This window comes from Coptis chinensis, chromosome 3 (assembly GCF_015680905.1).
Source record: "Coptis chinensis isolate HL-2020 chromosome 3, ASM1568090v1, whole genome shotgun sequence".
Taxonomy (NCBI): Eukaryota; Viridiplantae; Streptophyta; class Magnoliopsida; order Ranunculales; family Ranunculaceae; genus Coptis; species Coptis chinensis.
The window spans coordinates 18,717,865-18,741,135 of NC_141458.1; the positions used below are offsets into that span (position 1 = coordinate 18,717,865).

A 23,271-nucleotide genomic window follows, 5' to 3' on the forward strand; every position below is an offset into this window, starting at 1 on the left:
TAAAGTATTTTAGTTGGTGGGAGTGGGGATTCTAATATGAGAATGGGCATTGGGGGTTATCTGGGGACGTCAACACTTATTCCATCAATCTCGCGTTTCGTAATCAAACTTGTCAAAGTTTATGTGCAGCAGCTAGCTTTTCAAGTGTGGGTCCTTGACGCATGTGCTTCTGTGTTTTTCTCACATCTTCTAAATCTTTCCAATTGCGGTGATACCCCGGCCCATTCCAAAACCTCAGCATACGTTGCTATCGGCTATCGCAGTATACACTTTATGGCAGTCATACAGACAGCAGACACTACAAACGTACAAACCCTACAAACTCAAAAAGTACCGATATATCACACTTTGCTTTTTATACATGCTACTTACAGTGTGAGAAATGAATACCAACAATTCCTTCTAATGACTTAGCATTTCATTCTGATTTTTATTCGAAGCATTCTTAAAAATGAATGATCAAAGGCTTGCGCATTACACTCAGCACAAAAGGCTTGCGCATTACTGATACAACTTACAAGTACCATAATACAAAGTGGAGCTGCAGCAAAAAAACTGTTATATCTGTCCAATTCTGAGAACTCAGCAGAATACTTTACAGTGCCGGGGTAAATTTGACTACGACAACAACAGCAAGAAAACAATCCAACAAGCCATTGGTACAAGTTGTTGATTACCACTACTGATGATTACCTTCGGAGGAAAAGAACCTAGAAAATGTTAAAAAAAACGCCAAGACAATTCTCATAAATTGCTACGTACTAACGCCATAAATTATATTAAATGTCTCGATAGACATGTTTAATTAAATCAAATATCTCATAAATGTTTTTACAAAGATGAGGCTGTTGACAGAAACCGAGTATAGATCATCCTCAACTGTTCATAGTAACCAACAGAATTAAGCACAGATGTCTGTACGGATCAAATCACATCTTCATGGGCATCCTCTCTATAGTGGATATAGGACTTTCCAACAAGATAAAAACAATAGAGCTACAATGGAGGATAAAAAAATTCCTAACACAACTTCCATCATTTCTTCACCCGAAATCTAAAAACAAGAGAAAGCTGCTTCAATTCCTTCCAGTTAACATTCACACCTTGTATCTCTCATAAGCACAGGAAGGAAACAGCAAATAGACACCCTGCCAATGATGAACATAACTGCCTGTTATCTACTGGATTTTCAAGGTACGCAAATTGGACCCTTTAACATCACCAACCAGTGACCTGGCAACCGTGGCTTAGTGGACGAAAAAAATGTGTACTTTGTTTGGTGAATAAGGTCATTCTATACTCTGCCAAGGGGGGATTCCTGTGCATGATCATCCACCAACCAGAGTCCAAAATCATGAAAACGCTTTATTTTCTTGTCAAAACCAGTGATGTAATTATTATGGATGATAACATGCTGCCCCTTGGTTTCCTGGACCCATGTCTGATTCTTGAAGTACAACCCTCCTGAAGGGAATGCCACTTGAGGCAGCAAATACAGATCGACCTGCACCAGAAAAGTAAACATAAAAAATCACACACTATTCAAGGAGAAAGAGATGAGGCAAAGCCACAAAGGTGACAGTTTCGGAAGTTGTTTGCTAATTATGTGATCCAATGCAGATCATACCGATTTGACTGACTTTCTTGACGATCAGCCAAATGATGAACCTAAGAATCTCACTTTCACCTCATGAGTTTGGGAGAATTTTTGCTTCTCTATTTATTCATTCTAATGAATAGTAGCACCATAAGGACCGAATTTGCTCTCCAGTTATTTATCTCCATTTTCCTTTTGTAATTCGAGCATCATGAACTCAGAAATAAAGTGGTTCAAATTGTAAATGAGCTACTGGTTACACAGACTGAACAACCCCAAGGATCCATCTCAAGTATATCATTTTTCATCTTGAACTCCAGTCGAGAATGAGGAATAACATTTCTATTTTAAGAGCTGTTCTTTCCTTTTCGTTATCCTAAAAACAGAAAAAGGTTTATTTATAATAAATGGACAACTACCGTACACTCACTCCATCAAACACTTCTCCCATTCCAATTTAAATCAAACACACTATACAGCAAAAATATAAAATGTGGGGAAATAGCAAGAGAAAAGAAATTGAGTACCTGTCCAGCAGTTTTATTCAAAGCCCAGTTGAAAGCAGGTTGGTCGTTAGACTTGGCTTTTCTGGACCATGGCTGACCCTGGAGTTCTTCAATCCACTTCTTCATTACTTGCTTCGCTCCACTGGTGGGACGCAGGAAAATCATGCAGCTGCAGATATAAGTACGACCTTTTTTTCCTGGAGGTGGCAAATCTGAAGAGTGCTTCAGAGGTTTCACCTAAGCATATGAAGAAGGATAGGAGTAAGTACTGTGACAACAAAAAGAAGAGGCGTATGTATCCAAGTAATTATGTTGCAGAAAGAAACATTTAAACAGTACAAAAAATTAGGACAATGGTCTGGAAGGCCAGTCCTTAAGGTTTATTTTACGCAATAGGTTATCTAATAGCCCACAAGTAAGTTCGTCCTACAGGCTCCTTCAATGTGTGACATCAGATTAAACTCCTATACTGAAGCTTCACCAGATAACTAAGTTAAGAAAGTCTTTTTCCAAACTAATCCAAGAGAAAAATGCCATCCATTAGGTCTTCTATTTTATGATTAACTGAATCTGCAAACGATATTCACTAATTGTAGGTATTGAATCTTAAAAGCAACTATTATTGACGTACTGCAATCATGTCATCAGTGAAGTAGACATCATGCTGTCCTTGTAGATATTGAAATGGGTCTGCCAACCACACCATATCAACGTCATTGTACATAACATTGTATCCAAGCTCCAGAATATGCAACAGGTGGCGAGGCCTGCGAGATGTAAAATTGAAGAATCCCTACCAACAGAACAAAACAACTTGGTGAACCTACATTGCTAATATTCTAACAACTTATTTAAATCTTGCAATAAGGCAGTAATATAGCTAAATAAAATTTTACCTCAGAACCAAACTTATGTGCAGTCTGATCATCCGGTGCAGGTGGGATAAGGACAGCATGACCAGGCCATCTCTGATTAACCTCATAAAGAGTGGCATAATCTTCAGCAATAACAAGTACTCTATCCTGCTGCTTCTGCCTAGAGATACTGATCAACCAATTGTTCAAGAACGGTAAATAAGGGTGACTGACAGCACAGACTATAAGAGTTTGATTCTTTGCAACAAATGAAACTGCCTGAGCTAGTGTATACTCCTTCCATTTGGTGAGAGAGCTTTCATTATTATTTCCTCCAAACACTGGGAAATTAATCCATGGGAAGAATACACCCAGAATTACAGTTAGAGATAATAATATTGCAAGACCGCTCCGACTCAACACTGAAATGGATCCTGTATGGGAACGAAGACGCATTATGGCCACGTCGAATAAATCTACCGTGTCAGTCAGTGTTCCAATCAATAGACGAAGGGACTTGTTCAGATCTCGTTTCTGCCAATCAAATTGTTTTCGAATTCCCCTGTTATAAAAAACATGGTCCATACATAGCCCAAGCCCGAAACATTTGAAACTCGAGTCGAACGCGGGTTATGTCTCAACCCGACCCAACTCCACCCCTAAAAATAGTCCAGTCGGCTAATGAATAAAATTGAAAATCGACAAGAGGAATTAGAAATGGGAGAAGGAAGAAGCATTACAGAGATCAAAACATCATTAGAAAAATTAGACGGAGCTGTAATTTACCACGTGGTTAAAGATTTGATTGGATTCATTCTCTACATGCACCAACAAATCCCTTCGTGCGTTTCTTTCTTTCTTTCTTTCTTTCTTTCCAAAAATACCCTCACCATACTTTCTCATCACGCTCATTCTTCTTGCAGCATTTTGCAGGATCTAAGTGATGAGTTTCATGCACTGCAGATAGAGCGAAAAGATTTGGTATGAACATTATTTTTTGCTTTTTTCACTGTATCTTTTGGGCCTTCCTAATAACTGTAACGTTTAGGAATTGATTTCTACACAATCGGAGGTGAAGGCTTCTTCTCGGAGAAACCAGATTGGGAGAATGAGAGAAGTGAAACAGGGGTTAAAGAGAATGGAGAAGTTGATGAATACATTAGCTAGTCTCAACACAGCTATCCAACTGATGCTGAATGAGAGTCATAATATCGAGGGAGTCATGTTGGTTCTTGGATCAAGTCCTATCCGTCCTCAGCAAGTTTACGAGATGTTTTTCTCGCATGGAAGCTTCGTTGCAGAACATACAATCGACTACAATAAAAGCAAAGCTGCAGAGACTCTTTCACGGAAGGTTCTTTCTAATATTGGATTTTAGAGTAACTCTATTTATTCTCTGCCTAAAATTTGATGTTATTATGTGCTCAGGCTATTCGAGCATTGGTTTCAGATGGTGCAGGATCTGTTTCCTATGCAGGTGACTTACCTATTTGTTTATTAGCACAGTGCTGATTTCTACTACATTGAAGTTACAAGCACACTACTCTTCTTGGTTAATATTTAATTTTCATGTAGGCCCAACAAAACTGTTTCTTCTTGCGAAAGCTCCTGCCACTTTCAATCTTCCATTGCATTTCCTTCCTAAACGCGACTTCAGATACAGCAAAAAGGTATCAATGTTTTACAAAGGGGATAATTATATGCTTTTATGTGTTCTCTGGGGATTATAAGTGTTATAATCGTCTAACCTCTATATATATCCCTCCGTTTATCTTTATTTTATATACTCTAACAACACGGAAGATGTGATGCTTGGTTGTCACATGCGGTTTATGTAAAAATTGTTGGACGTGTCTAGATTAACAAGTCTGTCAGCCCAGCAAATGTTAGGTCTCTAGTACATAATGTAACCAACATGGATATCTTACATCAAGGTTTCAAGTACTTCATGATGCATGTACACATCAGAAATTGAAAATTCTAATTTTGTATGGGTGTGCTTTTGTTGTTTGCACATAATGACAATACTTTCTCATGGTGCATCATTTCCACTTGCATTTGGTGTTCCAGATTGTTCCTTTCAAATTGTGTATTAAGTGTAAGGTCCGGGAGCAGGATATGGATACTTCAGAGTGTTGTGCTTCCTCTAGCTCTATCGGTTTGCCTGTTGCCACTTCAAATGATTCGATCTGGTATGTCACTGCTGCTAGCATTACTTGTTTTTGTATCACACTCTATAACTGATGATTGACGAATGTGGTATTTGCTTTGCAAAAAAATTTCTGAAATCCATTACCAAAGTTTATTACCCAAAATGATACTTAATTTTTGTCTTTTTATTACTGTTGCCTTGAAAAAAGACACTGCAGAGACTCATCGAGACTTATAGTTGTATTTTCTGCGAATGCTATAAAGGGGAAGAGGATCTACCAAGTGTGTCCATATATGCCCCCTACTGGGAGATTCTTCAAATTTAGGTTATAAAGTTGCTAAAGGCTGAGATTGTGATAAGTCTCCTTACATTTAAGCGCGTATCATTTCTTCGCTTGATTGGTGATATTTGGGAGGAATAAGGCTTTGACAATGACAATAGATTCTTGATACTTTTGTTTCTTGTTACAGGTTTCAATGTAGACATGCAATCAAAGGTCTTACTTTAAAGATACCATCGCCAGAATAATGAAAAGATTGTCTTGCCTCAAGTTCTTATCCTTGCTGTTTATCTGAAAGTGTTTTCAAGTGATGTAGTGGAGACGGTGTAATACTTGTTGTGGTTTTGTAAATGAAGAACAATTCGATGTGATATGATGTTAGTTTCAGCTCCATCTTTATATCGCAAATACTTTGACAGCAATGAAGAACTCACGCAGAATGTACACTGGGTCTTGACAGGAAACTATGAACTTCATCTTACAAACAGCAGAAATGGATAAAGAAGAGGGAAAGCCATAGCGCTTGAGGACCATTTGGTTGTACCAATGGGCATGGAGAATATGATGGTTGCTGACATTATTCTTGAGGGAGGACATAATTGGGATATCCCAAAATGAATGATTGTTTAACTGAGCATGTTATTTCGTTGATTGAAACCATTCATATTAGGCCAGAGGTGCAGGACAATGAACTTATTTGGTATCCTGCCTCTAATGGCAAATTTTCAGTTAAAGCTGCATATAACTTCCTCCATGGTGAGAAGTGGAGTGAAAACTCCTCTTCTTTTCATAAGAAAAATGTATGTCAGATTTGGAAATTGAAACTGGCAGCTAAGTGGCAACATTTCATGTGGAGGTTGTACTTGCAAGCTCTGCCAACTGGGGACTTATTGGAGGCCAGACATGTTCTTGGTTTTTTTAGTTGCCCTTGGTGTGAAAAATGTATTGAAACTCCAATGCATTTGTTTGTTAAGTGTGCATGGGTTAGGCATCTATAGTTCTCAGGTCCTATGAATCTCAGGATGGATAACTATAATTGCTGGTCGATGAGAGAATGGTTAGATGAAGTGATCAATTGGTCTAAGAATAGTATAGAGGAAGTTGTTGGTAAATGACTTCTTGTATGCTTTGTGCTTCAGAGCCTATGGAAAACAATAAATGCTTATAAATTTGATAAAAAAAACATTTAATAAGAGCAACATCATTGGAGAATGAAGCAATAGCAATATGGAGAAAGAGCATGACAACATAAAAGAACGGAGATCTAGAGGAAGCCCCTCAAAATTATAAACTTATCCCTCACTCTATTAATATGCTAGGTAAACTTGCCTATTGTGAATGAAGATTGTATTAACTTGAGGTTTGATGCTTCATATGATAGATTTGGAGGGAGTGGAGCTGGAGCTGGAGCTGCTGGTGTCATTGCTTGGGATCAATGTAGCAGTGGTGTACAAAACTTTCAAAGCCAAAGTTGCATAGGAAGCTAGACTAGTTACGGCTGAAACTGACATTAGTGTTGCAGCCTCACTTCAATCAAGTTGTTTTTTAATTGAAGGGGATTGTCAAACAGTGATCCAAACTTGTTCAAATCCAACACAAGATGCTTGCTGAACTGAACTGGAGAATAGCTTCAATAGTAGCAGCTATCAAACTAGGTTTGATAATTTATGATATGGTTTAGCGTAGAAAGAAAAAGAAAAGTTAAAAATGACGAAAGTAGCCATGGAAGATCTGTTTACACGTCACACGTCACACGTGTAAAGTGGGTCTTTGAAAGAGGAGTCTTTGTTTTTTCCCCGAAGAACGTCTCGAACATGGCGGACGATGAGGAGAGATGTCTGGAAGAGCAATTAGAGGTTCAATTAGAAGAGCAAAGAGAGTCTTTGACTGCTATTAACGAAGCCCTAGTTTTAGATCCGACCAACTCTGAGCTTTCTTCTGTAAGTTTGTTACCCTTCAACTTGTTATTTATTAAACTCTAAGGACACTTTGTTTTTGGATAGCTAGCTCATGTGGCTTATGCTCTCCAAATGGTCTTATTGATAGCTATCTTGCTTAACGAAAACCATTTAGCTTCTAATATTTCCTCATTGTGAGATTTGTATCAATTAGGCTTGTAGAGTTGTAGCTTCTTTTAATTTCAAAACAACTGCCCAAGTGGTGAAAGATAATTTGCTAAAAGCTGGAGATGACGACAGTAATGAGGAAAAAAGCGATGAAACTTGGGAAAGAAGAGAGATTCTGTTGTTTTTCCAAGACAATATAAAGGAAAAGGAGTTGGTTATTTTTTAGTGTATGTGCTTGAACATCTAGAGAAAGGAAGGCCCTTAGTTTGGGGTAAGGGGGAAAAGTCATTGACTCCCGTGTCGATCTGTCCTGTCACATGTCTTTTACAATTTCTTTAAGCTTTTTGAATACAAGTAAAGTTTTATTGTTAAAGGTTCATGAGGAGCTTCTTCTGGCGATCAGGGATGCGGAGGAAGGGCTCCTTCACCTAAAGCGGGCACGATTACTGAAAGAGGCTGATTCAATTTTCTCTGCACAAACATCCAAGTCTACTGTCGAAGATGCCGTGGTGGAGCCTCTTGATCCGGAAAATGTCGAAGTGGAGCCATTGGAAGAAGAAGGCTTTTCAGTCGGATCAAAATGCAGATTCCGTTACACTGATGGAAGTTGGTATAATGGTCAGATAATTGGATTGGATGGATCCAGGTCTGCAAGGGTCACTTTCCTTACACCCACATCTGAAAACATGTTGGTGAGTATAATTCCCTGTAGATTGCTAGAGATGTGATTATATTGAATTCTAATGGAATTTTCTATATCTGCTGCATCTTCTTACTTTGTAAGATACTTCATTCCACAAATGAATTTCTTCATACAATTGATAATTTATATTTTACCGTTGTTATTTGACTCTGACTAACGAAACTCCTTATAGAATGAAAAATTGAGGAAAAAAGTTCTTGGGAGCTCAATAGTCAATAGTATGCTGGTGCTAGATAAATCACAGTGATAGCTCAAAGTAATTTGGTTATAAACTAAAATCATCCATTTTCTGGCCATAAACTATGATTCTTCGTTGTATAGGAGTAGGATATTATGGTGAAGCTATTCTTAATTTCTTAAGGATACTCGTCTCTCTGAATCGTTATAATCCTAGTCTCAAATCACAAAAAAAAAATGATGATGCTCAGTTTTTTGTCTCACCTAACTGGTGGAACCTTCCCCTAGTTTACGATCACTGATGCATCCTAACTCCAAATTTGTATTTTACTGAAATTAAGTTACCCTGAATCCCCAAGTCCTTTTAGTGCTGTTACTAATAATATTGTTGTTGTTGGGCCTACTACTACGACGAAGTTTCGCATAGTTGTAGTTGTATTTGCTCAGTCCTATTCTGCAAGTATACTATTTCAAATGATGATGTGGCTTACTATTTTGACTGATGATGGGTTTTGGAAGATCTGGTTTTGAAAACATCCTTGATCAGGGAGAATTTCATTAGTCTTTCAGAAATTTGTGGCCGGTGGAAACTCAGATTTCATTTTTCAGTTTTTAAAAATTATAAAAACTTTATCCTTGAATAAAAACCTTCAAATAAGATATTTTCCATAGTTGAGGTTTTCTAAGTTTATTTTAGTTCTAAATTATGAAACCTATTTGTTTTGTTTCATCATTTACTAATTTGAACTGCCAAAGTGCAGATCTGCAAGTTTTTTCTACAGCAGCGATGTCGATTCAGTACTAACTGCCGCTTGTCACATGGTATGTTACCATTGTTACTACATGGGGTGAAATATGTGGCCTCTCATTTAAGTTGCTTAGGGCTTCTAATTTCCTGTTAAACCTGATTTTCCTCATCTTTACCTTCATGAATGCATCTTCTATCATATAGATTGTTGACATGATTGCTTTTTGGGTTTGGGGATTTGACACATGCCGTGTTTCTTATGCTATTCGTTGATACTTCTCATATACACTGTCGGGGTCCAGAATTCAAACCTCACCATGAATTTTCTTTACAGGTATTGATGTTCCTTTATCTTCCCTGAAGAACTATATCCCAACATTATGGAAGCAGATATCGGTAGGGTCCAATATTTGGGCAATCTCAGATCCTAATGCTGGCATCTGGCGGAAAGCAGAACTTGAGTCATGGGATGACACACTTGGGCTGGCTCAGGTTGTCTTTCAAGATGATGGAAGTTCCAGAGAGGTGGATGGTGAGGGACTGTCCCTGTCGGAATATGCTCAGATGAGCAATGATGAAGAAGAAGAGGACTCTGCTTCAGAACAATCCTATGACAGTGATGATGAAGAGAGCCCTGAAGGTCTGGGATTTATGGAAGCAGCTGCACTTCAGCGGGGCATCCAAACTGATACAGCTGTGTTTGCAAAGTGGGAAAATCACACTCGTGGCATAGCTTCCAAGATGATGGCCAACATGGGTTACCGTGAAGGGATGGGATTAGGTGCATCTGGACAGGGAATGGTGGATCCTATTACTGTAAAAGTTCTTAAACCAAAGCAGTCTCTTGATCATGCGTTTGATTCTCATAAAAGTGATGGAAATAAACAAAAGCAGGTGAAGAGACGTAGTAGAGGTGGTAAGAGAAAGCGTGACAAGAAGTATGCAGCGGCAGAACGTGACAAGAAAGAGCAAGAGGAGTTCAACCCAGATGTCTTTAGTTTCATAAATAATCAGCTTGCTACGCAGATTGTACATCAGAATGGATCGTTGAGCAAACGGCAGAGCAAGGACTTTGGTGAATCAAAGAATGAAGACCGGAAGAGCCTAATTGCTTATGACAACGAAGTGAGAGACTTGAGAGTTCAAGTTGAGAAACTGGAAGAAATGGTGAACCGAAATCGGAAAGAGAAGGTGGTATATGAAGCCTTTTCGAGGAAGTTGAGTGAAACTCGCAAAGCTTTAGCAGATGCTGAAGCGGTTCAAGCATCTGCCTCCAATGCAGTAGTCAGCAAGGAGAAGGAAAAGAGGTGGCTCAAGTTTTGAGTGTATACAAATTCAGTCAAATATTTACTAGATGTTGTATTTGTCCGTCAGTTATTCTGTTGACTTGAAACAAGTTTGAAACCATGAGCTCGTCGACTCATTTTATCTCCTTCCGCCTTTCAAAACAAAGGTGACACCGATACACGGCCCCAGCAGGCTCATACAATTTTCACGTATATAAACTTGTATCATATTTGAAAAATACGCGGGACCCACTCTTCCTATATATATACACTGGACTCACTTTCCCTTGTTTTGCGGTTGCGTTTCAATCAAGCAGATCATTCTCACATAAACATTTGAGGCCAACGCTACCTCCAGGCTCCAGCAATGGGAGAAGAACACAAGACATCAATAGGATCATCAGTAATTCCAATAGTGAACAAACTACAAGACATATTCGCACCATTTGGTGATTTATCAAAAATAAAATTACCACAAGTAGCTGTGATAGGTAGTCAGAGTAGTGGTAAGTCAAGTGTTCTAGAAGCTTTAGTTGGACGTGACTTCCTTCCACGTGGTTCTGATATTTGTACTAGACGTCCACTCATTTTACAATTAGAAAACCGTTCTCTGAAAAATGGTGATGGTGATGATAGTACTAGTAGTGAGTGGGGAGAGTTTTTGCATTTGTCTAAAAAACGTTTCTATGATTTCTCAGCTATTCGGAGAGAAATTCAGGTATATATATGACATGTTTGTTGTTATTATTTTTCAGTGTGAGTTTACTGATAGATTGTTCTGAATGGGGCAGGCTGAGACTGATAGGGAGGCGGGATCAAATAAAGGTGTCTCAGATAAACCGATTCGGTTGAAGATTTCATCCCCGCATGTTCTTAATATAACTCTTGTTGATTTACCTGGGATAACTAAAGTTCCGGTTGGTGATCAGCCCAGAGATATAGAAGCAAAGATTAGGGGAATGATAATGTCCTATATCATGCATGAAACTTCTATAATTTTGGCTGTTACCCCTGCAAATACTGATTTGGCAACCTCTGATGCCCTTGAGATGGCAAAAAGCGCTGACCCAGATGGTATAATCTTATTGTTATTTGTATAATAATTTCAGTTATCAGATACAGCTTCTACTTATTAAAGCTGAAAATCTTTAACAGGTTCTCGCACAATTGGTGTAATTACGAAGGTATTGGTTTCATTTACTCTAGAACCACATACTGATTTTACATTTTTATGTTTTCCTAAGTTCGTGCGTCTAGAACAATTAATAAGCATTTTGTTATATTTTCAGCTGGATATTATGGACAGAGGCACTAATGCCTGTAATTTTTTGCTTGGGAAAGTCGTTCCACTTCACCTTGGTTACATTGGCGTTGTAAATCGGAGTCAGGCGGTGAGAACGTGAAAACATAAATAATCCGTTAAATTCACTTGTAAAGTTTAGTTAGTGCCATTTCTATATGTGAAGTTATGAATATGAGGTTTGCTACATTGTTGATTCGTATTGGACTTGTACTTGCAAGTTGCAATACTTTTAGCTATAATTTGGTCATTAAGTGCTCACAAATTTTAGAATGTTTAATTACGCTATTATATGCTAAGTCTGCAACACTGCAACCAAAGTCACTTACCCTTCCAAAGAAGGACAAATGTTTTTAACACTCTTTCGAGTATTTCTTCCTGTATTGTTCTCCATGGCTTTTGGGTCTTCACTTTTTTCTTTTGGCGGCGTCCTTGAGGCTGTTGATTCTTTAGGACCCTTGTGGAATTTTCTCAACCTGTTAAAACCCTAGATATTGATCTTGAGGCATCCTAGGTTCTTCAATTCATTTTTTTTTTTTTTTTTTTTTGTAGGACATTAATCAGAATCGAGCATTGCACAAGCTTTTGCAAGTGAAGAGAACTTCTTTCATAATCATCCTGTAGCTCTCACCATTGACATGGTTTTTCTAGTGTTAATTCTTGTTGTATTGAATTAAGTACTTGAACCACACAAATTTGTCCATTGTAGGTATATCATGGACTTTCTGATCGTTGCGGCACTTCTCAACTGGCAAAGAAGTTGAATCTGGTAAGAGTACTTTTTATCTCTGTTTTCCCTGTGGTAATTGATCTAGTTTTGGTTATTTTTGGGCCTGAAGCTATCCAGAATTTATGATTCTGTAGCCATTCTACCCTTCAGCAGCTTATCCTACATAATTGTTGTCAATTCATACTGATCCACACTAGATCACGTGTTCATTCATTTTAAATTTAATCCTAACAAAATAAAGGACGAAAAAAACATTCTATTTTGTCGAGTAGTGCATTTGCTTTCTATTGTCGTTTTATCTACACCCTGTGGTTTGATTCATATGACCTTCCAGAACCCATACAAATTGTATTTAATTGGGCAAGTTTCACTTGTCAAGGTTAGATTTGCTTGCAATTTGATTACATGCTCATCATTTAACCTATTCCTCAGCTTTCTAGTATAGGAACACTACGAGCAGATGCCATAATGCCATAATTGTACTTTGGAGGTGATATAAGACGAAGGTCTACTAGTCAATTACTCAATTGTACCACGTAATGTTATACTAATTTAAAATATCAATGGTATCATAATGAAGACTTTTAGCCAATGCCATACTCAGCCAGTGATGGAATTTGAAGACCAGGAAGAAAGTAAAAATTAATTTCGGATCTCTCTTGTTGAAGTTTCTTTCATGTGAAGTTTCAAAGTTGGAATGTCTAATTTGTCATGTTGAAGATGGAGATGTATGCCCAAAAAGAAGTCTACTTCTTTTCATCGATTTCTTATTTCTTTCATATTTATTATTGTATTAATACGCTATGCAGTATATGCAATTCATATTATACCGAAAGAAATCATTTACAAAATAGGATATGCATGTTTTGGAAAAGTTTTAAAATGGGAAAGCATACTTTAATACAACTTTCAAATGACTGTATTCATATCCTCTATCATTCCTTATATTTTATTTTTATCAATTTCTATTCAGATTCTGGAGCAGCATATTCGAACAGTTCTTCCAGGTTTGAAGACTGAGCTGAATTCTCAAATGACTGCTGTTCAAAAGGATCTGAGGATTTATGGAGAGGTTGCAGAGTCCAATGTGAGTAAATATGCATTTAGATAGGTTATTTTCTCCCAATGGAAAATATGTATTTGAAATTCCTGTTTGTGGTTAAGGTATTATTTAGAAATGTGGGCGGAATGGTCATGCTTATTATACACTACAAATCTTACTCTCTTTGCACTGTCAGCATGAACTCTTTGAAGCATGCCTTGAATTCAATTATCAAATGTACACTTGCTGGGAATATATTGGTCTTATCAAGCATTTCGATATGCACCCGGACCATTAACACCCATGTAACCATCTAACAATTGAGGCCTGGATGCCTTTATATAATAATCATTGTTCCTAATTCTATATGGAAACCAAAATAGAAACCTTACTAATTAACCCAGATCTAATACAAATAAGAAACTTTACTAACTTAATAAGACTACTAATAATATAATTAGAACTATCTAATATTGTTCCATGCTCTTGCATCATGAACTTTTTTCTAACTTCTAGGCTCTGGCTACTACTAGTTACTAAAAAAAGAACGAAGGGGGTGGGGGTTACATAGTGGATTAGTGTGTCAGGAGTTCGAAGTTGTGCTTTATGAATTAACAGGACTATTTTTTTCTCACGATAAACTATTTCGCCATGTTTCACAGCCATGAGAGAAGACCTTAATTTTTGGTATTGGATCTATACATTCTATACTTTTGGTTATTGATTTTTTAATTATATTTTTGGTTGTCTGAGCTAGTCTATTCGTATTTTCATACTTCTTAAACAGGCGGGAAAAGGCGTCGTTTTATTAGACATCCTAAAAAAATTCTGTGAAGGTGAGATCTTTTACATATACTCACTTTTCTTTCCGATTTTGCTATCTATTGTAGCGTAAATCTTTTCTTTGAAAAGGTTGGTTTTGAGAAAGGGGAAAGAGGTCAAGACTCCTCCCAACATTGATCATTTACTTCGATTCTGTGCATGTAATTATAAAAGATATCTTATCTTCTATATATGTTGAATTTGCTATGAAGGTCCATACTCTTTTTGAAAGTTTTGGTGTTTCTATCATGGTACTAGACATCTATCTCATTATAATTGTACACACTGATAAGTGAACGGTTACTTTTTGTGAAGTTCAGTGAATTATTGAAAAATCCTCACTCAAGAAATTACAGAACAATTTTTCAAGCACGGTCATTGGTCATCATATGGCGCCAAACAACATTTGCATTTGTTACTTACGAGTTACGAATACCAGTCTGCCGTGTGGTACATAAATATTAGAAATGTGGATGAGGATGTCTTAATGGATATTACTAAAAAGCTGCAACAAAGAAACTTATTGTAAGCAAGAAGCTTGTGATCAAATGTTTTTGTTAGGTGTCCATTTGTGTTACTGAAAAGTGAAATGATTTCTGTTAAATTGTCAATTTCTCCATAAGTTTGAACTTGTGTGAATAGTCAATTCTATTAATATATTAGAATATGCTTGAGGACACTCATATATGTCAACACTCCCCTCTTTGAGGGACATCTTTGGAAATACATAGGTAGAAGGATTTGGACATCTTCACCTAACATGAGTTGAACCCGAGACCTCTCAGAAACTAGAGACTCTGATACTATGTTAAATTGCTAATTTCTCCATAAGGTCGAACTTATGTGAATGGTCAATTCTATTAATATATTAGAGTAGGCTCGGGGACACTCATATATGTCAACAATCTACATTTGTATGTCAATACTATGTACTTTTACCCAAGGCCCTTCCTAACATCTGTTGATTAGATATTACGAATTCCTTATGTATATTCATCAGTATAAGTATTGACCTACTGATATGAAAAGGATATATATTTTCATCTTTAAGTCATAATGTGTAAGAGCTATCTTCAAGGTCACAACATTATGTTGAATGCATCTCCTTGGAAGTGGATATTGACGTGTCAATTTAGACTTGCGATAGATGAGTGGATTCTACTAATAGAGATTTATGTGTTTTGTCTGCCTGTGGGTGATTCACGATTCTGTTCGGATAAACTGTAAATTGATGGCTCCACTTGCAACTTCAAGTTTTACTCCTTGACAACAAATCTAGCAATCTCCAATAACGTTGCGCTTCATTTTCTTTTTGTGGTTATTTTTCCTCCATTTTAAGATTATTTTACTTCAGTTCCTGCCTATATATATGGGTTTTACGTGTATACATTTTCCATAAATTTGTACTTTTCTTATCATCTGTTTATTGACAGCCTTCTCATCTTTGGTTGATGGAAAGAGCCACGAAATGTCAACTACAGAATTAATAGGAGGAGCCAGGATCCACTATGTATTCCAATCAACTTTTGTTCAGAGCTTGGAGGTGTTTAATAAACCTTGTTGATGACTTTATTTCCTTGATCCACTGTAGTTTTACTATTTTGGTGGTAGGAGCACAAAAACAATACTAGCATTTTTAGTTTTTCTCATATCAACCCAATTGAACCATATTAACTATTGACCTTAATAGTTTCTTTCTCAAGTATTCTAGGTTATTGTCGGGGTGTATTTATCTTCTCTAGGTCTCGTAAGCTGTAAATTATTAGAGACTATCGTCTTAAGATGAAATGAATAAAGTATATCTATTATTAGTGTTAAGTAATAAATAAGTTTATATTCTGGCACATTTACAAGAAAAAACCCTATCGGTATCTTACCACTATTATTTACACCAGTGGGTTTTACAGGAAGTCAATCCTTGTGATGGTCTGAGTGATGAAGACATCCGTTACAGCTATCCAAAATGCCAAAGGCCCAAGAACTGCGTTATTTGTCCCAGAGGTGATCCATATAATATGATTTATTAACTACTCTGTTCAAAGCGCTTCACTAGGAAATACAGTGCCGTGTACCGCTTTTTTCCTATTCTAATCTAACAGTTCTGTTGTTTATTTTCAGGTCCCGTTTGAAGGACTGGTTAGAAAACAAATTGCTCGGTTGTTGGACCCAAGTCTTCAGTGTCTACGTTTTATACATGCTGAACTGATTAAGGTGAAGAAAGTGGGAGATGTGTGCACTTATAATTGCTCCCACATGGCTGTTGAGGCTGTTGTTTCAGGGTGGATGTGCTTTCCTCTTTACCCTTGTTGTTAGGATCTAGTTGTTGACAAATCAGGTTACCCTTTCGTGCAGATCAGTCGTGCTTGCGAGACAATTGAGATGCAACGGTTTCCAGTACTCAAAAGGCGTTTGGATGAAGTCCTTGCAAAATATTTGCGTGACAGTGTGAAACCTGCTGAGAGAATGATACGAAACTTCATTGAGATAGAGGTATTGTTATATACATATTCTGTCTTAGTTTTCTTTCTTTTTTCTTTTAGATTTGGTTTGTTAGAATTTTTGAACATCTCAATATTAGGCAACTATGTACCTTGACATATAAACTGCAACTACATTCTAAACGTCCTTAATGTTCCTAGTGATGCCCCAATATTCAGTTTATAACCACCATATTTCACATGAAGCCAAATGTAGCTTTATGATTTCATGCACGACATTCATGAACTAATCTTTCTGACATCAACAGGAAAGCCGACTTCAAGTTAGAAGTTAGAAGATCAATTTGTCAGAAAATTAATTTCAGGATGTATTAGATTTGCAAATTTATCAAGTCACCGAAGTTCAGATGATAATATTTTTCAAACATTTTTATACATTATTCTCATAGGTTTGGTTGTATCGTTTCAAGATTATATGTTTACATGATTAGTTAAAAACTCTCTTACTCCTCCAGAAGAGACAACAGTAAATAAATAGCCAAAACAAAATAGAACAAGAACAAAAACAAAACAAAACAAAATCAATAGAAAGAAAGAAAGCAGAAAATGAAAAGGAAGACTTCGCTACTTACCCACTGATAGCTGTGAATTTGTCATATTGACTTTCCTAGTGTTTTCTAGAAGTTGTCATATTTTAAATTTTACCTTCTCATTGTAAGTTTGCCAATTATTTAAACAAAATTTATTTATGAAAACTTGAAAAGTAACTAGAAACCAGTCAAATTACAGCAAAAACAATCAATTCTCATAATGATGGCAGGCATTAATTTTCTACCTTGATAAAGATAAATGACAATGTTGTTTTCGTATTGAATAATACGATTATCGACTGAAACTCTGTACAATGTGGTGAAAACTGTAGGTACATGGATGAACGAGTGACTCGATTAAATAGTGACCTCAAATGTTAAATAACCAGAGTAAGTGTGTAACACTCCAGTTATGAGAACCATCTATGTGTCTTTTATGAGAAAAATACGGTACAAGCTCGTCGGACCAGGGTCATTTAAGTGACGTGTAATTGTTGGTCTTGAATGTTGACAGGGCATCTGTAATTAATATAGCTTCTTATTGGAAACTGATATTTTAATGATGTCAGAACTATTCTACAAGCATTTTTGGCTTCTTTGGCTTACCAAATAATCATACTGTTATTTCAGATGGATTATATAAATACTTCGCATCCAAATTTTATTGGTGGAAGTAAAGCTCTGGAGGTGGCAATTCAGCAACTGAGATCTTCAAAGGTATCTCACATGGATGAAGCCAATGATTATCGTAATTTTGAGAAAATTTTGAACATTACAATGCTGACACAGATTTCTGTATAATTCAGGAGGTTACGGTCGAGATTACGGATGGTGTGAAGCTAAATATATCTAATTGCCAAAATTCTCAACCAACTCTAACCAAGACTGATACAAATGGATTTTCGACAGATCAGGCATGTCTGCCATTTTATCATCTTTCTTGTTTTGTATTCTTTTGACAAGTCAGGTTGGTTCGTCCAATTTTGATAGCTCTTGACCTTTATAGTCTATTGTTGGCAAGATCAGCTTATATGCACTCTCTGTTATTGGTTTGAAATGGTTTTATGTGGACACATTTCTTAAGAAAATTGAACGCTTTATTTTCTTTCACCTGTGGCAGGGACTTCGACCTCGATCAAGTAGTGACAAACCAAGTAGTGACAAACCCGCATCAGCTGGTAACACATGTTACCTGCTTTCTTTGCAGTTGTTCTTCTTATTGCTGGAACTCTAGTATAAAGAAAATAGTTTCTTTCCCAAGTTGATGTTGAACTTTGAAAGCAAGTCAATCACTTGTACAATTGTGCTTGTGGTAATATATGGAGTCCACTCTAGCATGCATTCTCTTGTTTCTCTGTATTATCTCTCATTTAAAAATAATTTAAACTAAGTAAATTTCTGGTCTTGGTAAATGTGAACAGTGAGAGAACGCTTTAGCACTTTACATGGGTTTTTCTGATGGAAAATGAAAATCGAAATGTACACGATATTGGTTGATAATATAAATCATTCTGCAGGCAATTCAGCTGGAAGATCCTGGCCCTTTTCATCAATATTTAGGGTTGGCGAGCCTCGGATGCCTTCTTCAGAAAGCTCCGGAAGGAAATCATATAGTGAATCTGTTCCTGTCTTTGAACAACCGTTTGTTATTCAATTGAGAGAGGTAATCGTTTGGCCTTCTGTTACCCTATGTTTGTTTTTTTTTTTCATTTTGTGCTTTAAATGATTCAGAACTGAATTTTCCTTTACTATTTAAGCCTCGGGCCATCTTAAGACCATCAGAAAATCAGACAGAGCAGGAAGCAGTTGAAATCATATTGATCAAGTTGCTTTTGAAGTCTTATTATGATATTGTGAGGAAAAATATTCAAGACTTGGTTCCAAAAAAACAATAATGTACTTTCTGGTTGGTGACTAAATCACTTTTCTCTATATTTTCTTTCCATTTAACTTATTTGCTATTGGATTTCTTCCACCTCACCAGAAGCACAATCTCTATTTTACGGTGAATTTTTCATTGTGTTATTTAACTTTTATGTAATCTAGGTGAACCACACAAAGAGGGACCTCCTTGGAACCTTTATTCAGAATCTGTACAGGTATCTACAGATTTTATAATTATTTCAATTCTACTATATCAGATGGTCCATGATAATTATGCCTACCTTGTGAGGATGCTTGAGTAAGCACCACTTACTATGCCTAGGCTGCCACATTGTCACCATTTGACATGAAAACGGACTGCTTTTCTGTAGAAAACTGTAAGAAAAAAATATGGGTTGCGGTCACATGTGATATATATTGGACATGCTTTAAAATGTGCATGCAGAGAGAACCTCTTTGAAGAAATGCTAGAAGAACAGGAGGAAGTTGCAGCCCAAAGGAAACAAACTCAAAACATGTTCCAGGTTCTGCAACAAGCTGTTCAGGTCTGTTGCAGTTTAAGGTCCATTTTAAGACGCTTTAAATATAATTTGATGTTTATAAAACAAACAAAGCTTGTGCAACACGATACGTAGTTTATAGGTGTTTCTTGTCAAATAATTTGCTCCTGATGATGATCTGTCCAAAAACGAGAACTTCACTAAAATAGTAAAATTAAGTTTTTTGTTTAAATCTGAGTTGACTATCAATCAATGTATATTGTGTTTCTAATTTTGTGCCTGATATGCCCTGTGTGATTACTTTTGATCCCTGATGCTATAATGTCATCCGCTATTGAATTCTGACGAGAACTCTTCTGACAATAACTTGTTTTCCGGTGGTTCTAGGCACTGGAAGAGGTAGAATTAGAAGCCTAACCTAAGACGTCAACTCCATCACCGGGAATGTCTCCGCTTTCTCAAGGAAATCAAGACTGATGAAATGTTCTTATATGATTAAATCATTAAAATGTATAATTGGGTATATTGCGATATATTTGATGGATATATTGACACATTTTGTATTTGATATATCAATATATATCAACCTATATATTTAATATAGATCGTTGACTTTGATGATTTTGACTAATATCTATATAATAAAGCAGCTTGGTTTTTTATGCTGGTATATCGAGCGGTCGGGGTGAAAGTAATTTTGGGACGATCCTACGGTGATGAATCAATTTTTTTTAAGAGTCCTGCTTGATATAAATCTTATCTAAGTTGATTCCAATTACGGGTGAAAGTAGTCCTGCTTGATATAAATCTTATCTAAGTTGATTCCAATTAGAACTTGATATTAATCCACATAGATATATATATATTATGATATTATCGAAGGCTCTGATATCTTCTCCCGCACACACAAGCCACTATGAGTTTTCGAAGAGGAATCCTCTTCTTTTCGTCTTCAAGATCTTTGCTCATGGACAGAAAAATACTTAGGGTGCCATCATAACTAATTTACAACGAAAAGGATAGTCAATTTCTGATATGATATCCTTGTACAAGCTTGTAGAAGAGAATTACAGGCCACGTACAGTCTAAAGTATGGGAATAGAATAGAACATGTTGAATAGTTTAAGGAAAACCGTGAATTACTGCCTTCCATCATTTGAGTCACTCTACAATGGAGTATGGAACTCAATCTTAGTTTATGGTTCGTCATGGCTTCCTCAAACAAGCGAGATGTACTTGATACCTGCTTCAAACTAGACAGACTTTCTTCCCAAATATACGTTAGATCAGACCATAAGTTATAGTTTAAGGAAAACCGTGAATTACTGCCTTCCATCATTTGAGTCACTCTACAATGGAGTATGGAACTCAATCTTCGTTTATGGTTACGTCGCGGCTTCCTCAAACAAGCGAGATGTACTTGATGCCTGCTTCAAACTAGACGGACTTTCTTCCCAAATATACCAATATCACGTTAGATCGGACCATAAGTTTAAATTGTCACCTTTCAGCTAAAGGCGTATCTGTAATAGCCAAACCAAAGGCTAAGATCGACTCCCGTTTTGCGGTTGTAAGAACAAATGGAACCGAAGTCCGGGCTCTGGGAATGTCGCGAGGGGTGTGGCCCTAATGAAAGAGAGGCTGCATGTGACTGAATTGTATAAGTATTTCTGTAAGCTACATATGAACGTTGAACTTCAGAGTGCCTGAATCTGGTATTATTTTTCTATGCACAAAGTATAGTACATGCATGTAGCTTTGGTAGAAGTTCTAGTGGATTGGAACTCTTTATATTTTAATTATACCAAGTTTTACACGACTCCGAACCTCCCTTAATAGTTGTTCCTGATCATAGTTGTATACCATTTTCATTTATTTGCTGCACTTTTCTTATCAATGTTTGATTATCAGCCATGGATAAGGCACCACCTGCAAGTGCATTTGATGTTTCTGTTGTCGACGCACCACCTAAATCTACCAATGAACCTACTGCATCTACTCAGGTATTTGAAGTTCCTTTTTCATAGTTTGGTTATGTTTGATTCTTACATGATTTCAAACTTTTAAATTTTGTAACAAAGAAAACTCTTTTGTTAATTTGACAACGTTCTCATTTAATTTTTATGCCGCTTTTCATGTACCTTGCATCATGCGAAAGAGAATTGGATTATATAAATCGAAATGCGTGAGCATAAACAACGGATTATTGACCATGTGCTTGCTACCCTTGCTAAGGTATGTAACATATATCGTTCATTATATGCGGTGGTTGTTTTCGCCTTTCGATGGTTATGTTTTATCAAATATAAAATGCGGGTTTTGGAAAAACAAAGGAAATGAAGGCCATCAAGTCCAATCACCTCCTGTGCAAAATGAGGTTGTAGTTACTCCTCCACAATCCACTCTTAATGTTAGTCCGACCAATGCTTTTACACCCTCTAAGCCTTCTCGGCACAAGTTGGCCCAACGCAATAGAAGAGAAAAAGAGCTCATAAGTGGTAGAAGCAGCAAGCGAACAATAAGGAACTTAGAAGCAGGCCTTCAAAATATACCAGTGTCCATGTCTTCCCATATGTAAGTTTCATTTCTTTGTGTGTTTTCTATAACATTATTTTTAGTCAAAAATATTTCCGTTCCTAGCCCATTATGAATTTTTTTTCCTACATGCTAGTGATACCCAAAACGAAATGGAAGTGGATGATCTTAGTGTTAGTCCGACCAATGTTTATACACCTTCTCATACTTCTCGGCCTTAAGTTGGCCCCAACAATAATAGAAGAGAAAAAAAGCGATAAGTGGTAGAATGAACAAGCGAACTAGAATGAACTTAGAAGCAAACCTTCATAATATTCCAGTATTAATGTCTTCATATATGTAAGTTGAATTTCATTGTGTTTTCTATAACATTGTTTTCAGTAAAAAAAAAAAAATCCATTCCTAACTCATTAGGATTTTTTTTTTTTTTTTCCTACATGTTAGTGACACCCAAAGCCGAAATGGATGTGGATGATTATTTTCAGCCTCTTATAGCTGGTGTCAATATGACAGAACCTGCTAATATGCACAACAATGTCCGCCATTATCTGGGAAAGATGGATGTGGAATGCTCCTCTTGTAAAGCTCTGCACTGGAAAGATGAAAGGCTAGCAAATACATCAGTCAAAAGACTTTTTTGGGATGTGTTGCAAACAAGGAAAAGTCAGTCTTTCTCTACTTAGTCCATTGCCTCCTGCGATTCAAGATCTATATGATGGTAGTGACGCCAAAGCCAGGTCATTTAGACAACATCTTCGTCAGTATAACTTGGCTAATGCATTTACCAGTCTCGGTTGTCAACCGGATGACTGAATATTCAGCGGTAGCGGTCCTATTCCATTCACCGTTCATGGTGAATTACGCCATCAAATTGGATCATTACTACCAGAACCTGAGAAAGATCCGATTTATGCTCAACTATATGTTTATGACCCAGCCAGTGCCCTTGATGTGCGTCATCGCCGAAATCCATAATTGAGACGTGATGTTTTAGATATCATTAAGTACCTTTGTCGATTGTAATAGATTTGCTGAAAAATTTCGTCAAGCATATGATATAT

General features: G+C 36.8%; 3 protein-coding genes and 1 pseudogene across 5 annotated transcripts; 3 read left to right on the forward strand and 1 right to left on the reverse strand.

Moving 5' to 3' along the window:
• Positions 1–774: 774 nt before the first annotated feature.
• Positions 775–3,515, reverse strand: LOC147508439 (UDP-D-xylose:L-fucose alpha-1,3-D-xylosyltransferase MGP4-like). Its single transcript, XM_086600973.1, has 4 exons — positions 3,000–3,515; positions 2,735–2,896; positions 2,125–2,340; positions 775–1,504 (listed from the first exon to the last, which is right to left on the reverse strand). Exons 1-4 carry the CDS (start codon positions 3,411–3,413, stop codon positions 1,295–1,297), a joined length of 1,002 nt encoding a protein of 333 aa, XP_086457099.1. The 5' UTR covers positions 3,414–3,515; the 3' UTR covers positions 775–1,294.
• Positions 3,516–3,623: 108 nt separating this feature from the next.
• Positions 3,624–6,129, forward strand: LOC147508440 (uncharacterized). Of its 2 annotated transcripts, XR_015218062.1 has the most exons (8): positions 3,624–3,799; positions 3,881–3,938; positions 4,006–4,311; positions 4,386–4,434; positions 4,533–4,627; positions 5,028–5,149; positions 5,580–5,766; positions 5,850–6,129. XR_015218062.1 is itself a non-coding variant. In XM_086600974.1 (7 exons), exons 1-7 carry the CDS (start codon positions 3,639–3,641, stop codon positions 5,635–5,637), a joined length of 849 nt encoding a protein of 282 aa, XP_086457100.1. In that variant the 5' UTR covers positions 3,624–3,638; the 3' UTR covers positions 5,638–5,782. The 2 variants fall into 2 exon arrangements, 1 of the variants encoding a protein (XP_086457100.1); XM_086600974.1 differs by lacking the exon at positions 5,850–6,129 and having other exon boundaries at positions 5,580–5,782.
• Positions 6,130–6,272: 143 nt separating this feature from the next.
• On the forward strand, positions 6,273–10,515 carry LOC147508441 (zinc finger (CCCH-type) family protein / D111/G-patch domain-containing protein). The gene is made up of 4 exons (XM_086600972.1): positions 6,273–7,329; positions 7,830–8,147; positions 9,097–9,157; positions 9,418–10,515. Exons 1-4 carry the CDS (start codon positions 7,057–7,059, stop codon positions 10,404–10,406), a joined length of 1,641 nt encoding a protein of 546 aa, XP_086457098.1. The 5' UTR covers positions 6,273–7,056; the 3' UTR covers positions 10,407–10,515.
• Positions 10,516–10,641: 126 nt separating this feature from the next.
• LOC147508442 (dynamin-related protein 3A-like) lies at positions 10,642–20,293 on the forward strand (annotated as a pseudogene). Its single transcript, XR_015218061.1, has 20 exons — positions 10,642–11,087; positions 11,161–11,443; positions 11,525–11,553; positions 11,659–11,760; positions 12,222–12,289; positions 12,379–12,438; positions 13,373–13,486; positions 14,229–14,277; positions 15,697–15,806; positions 16,171–16,264; positions 16,382–16,474; positions 16,616–16,753; positions 17,922–18,008; positions 18,098–18,205; positions 18,412–18,469; positions 18,809–18,954; positions 19,049–19,197; positions 19,338–19,390; positions 19,621–19,720; positions 20,063–20,293. The product of XR_015218061.1 is annotated as a dynamin-related protein 3A-like (transcript).
• Positions 20,294–23,271: the final 2,978 nt, after the last annotated feature.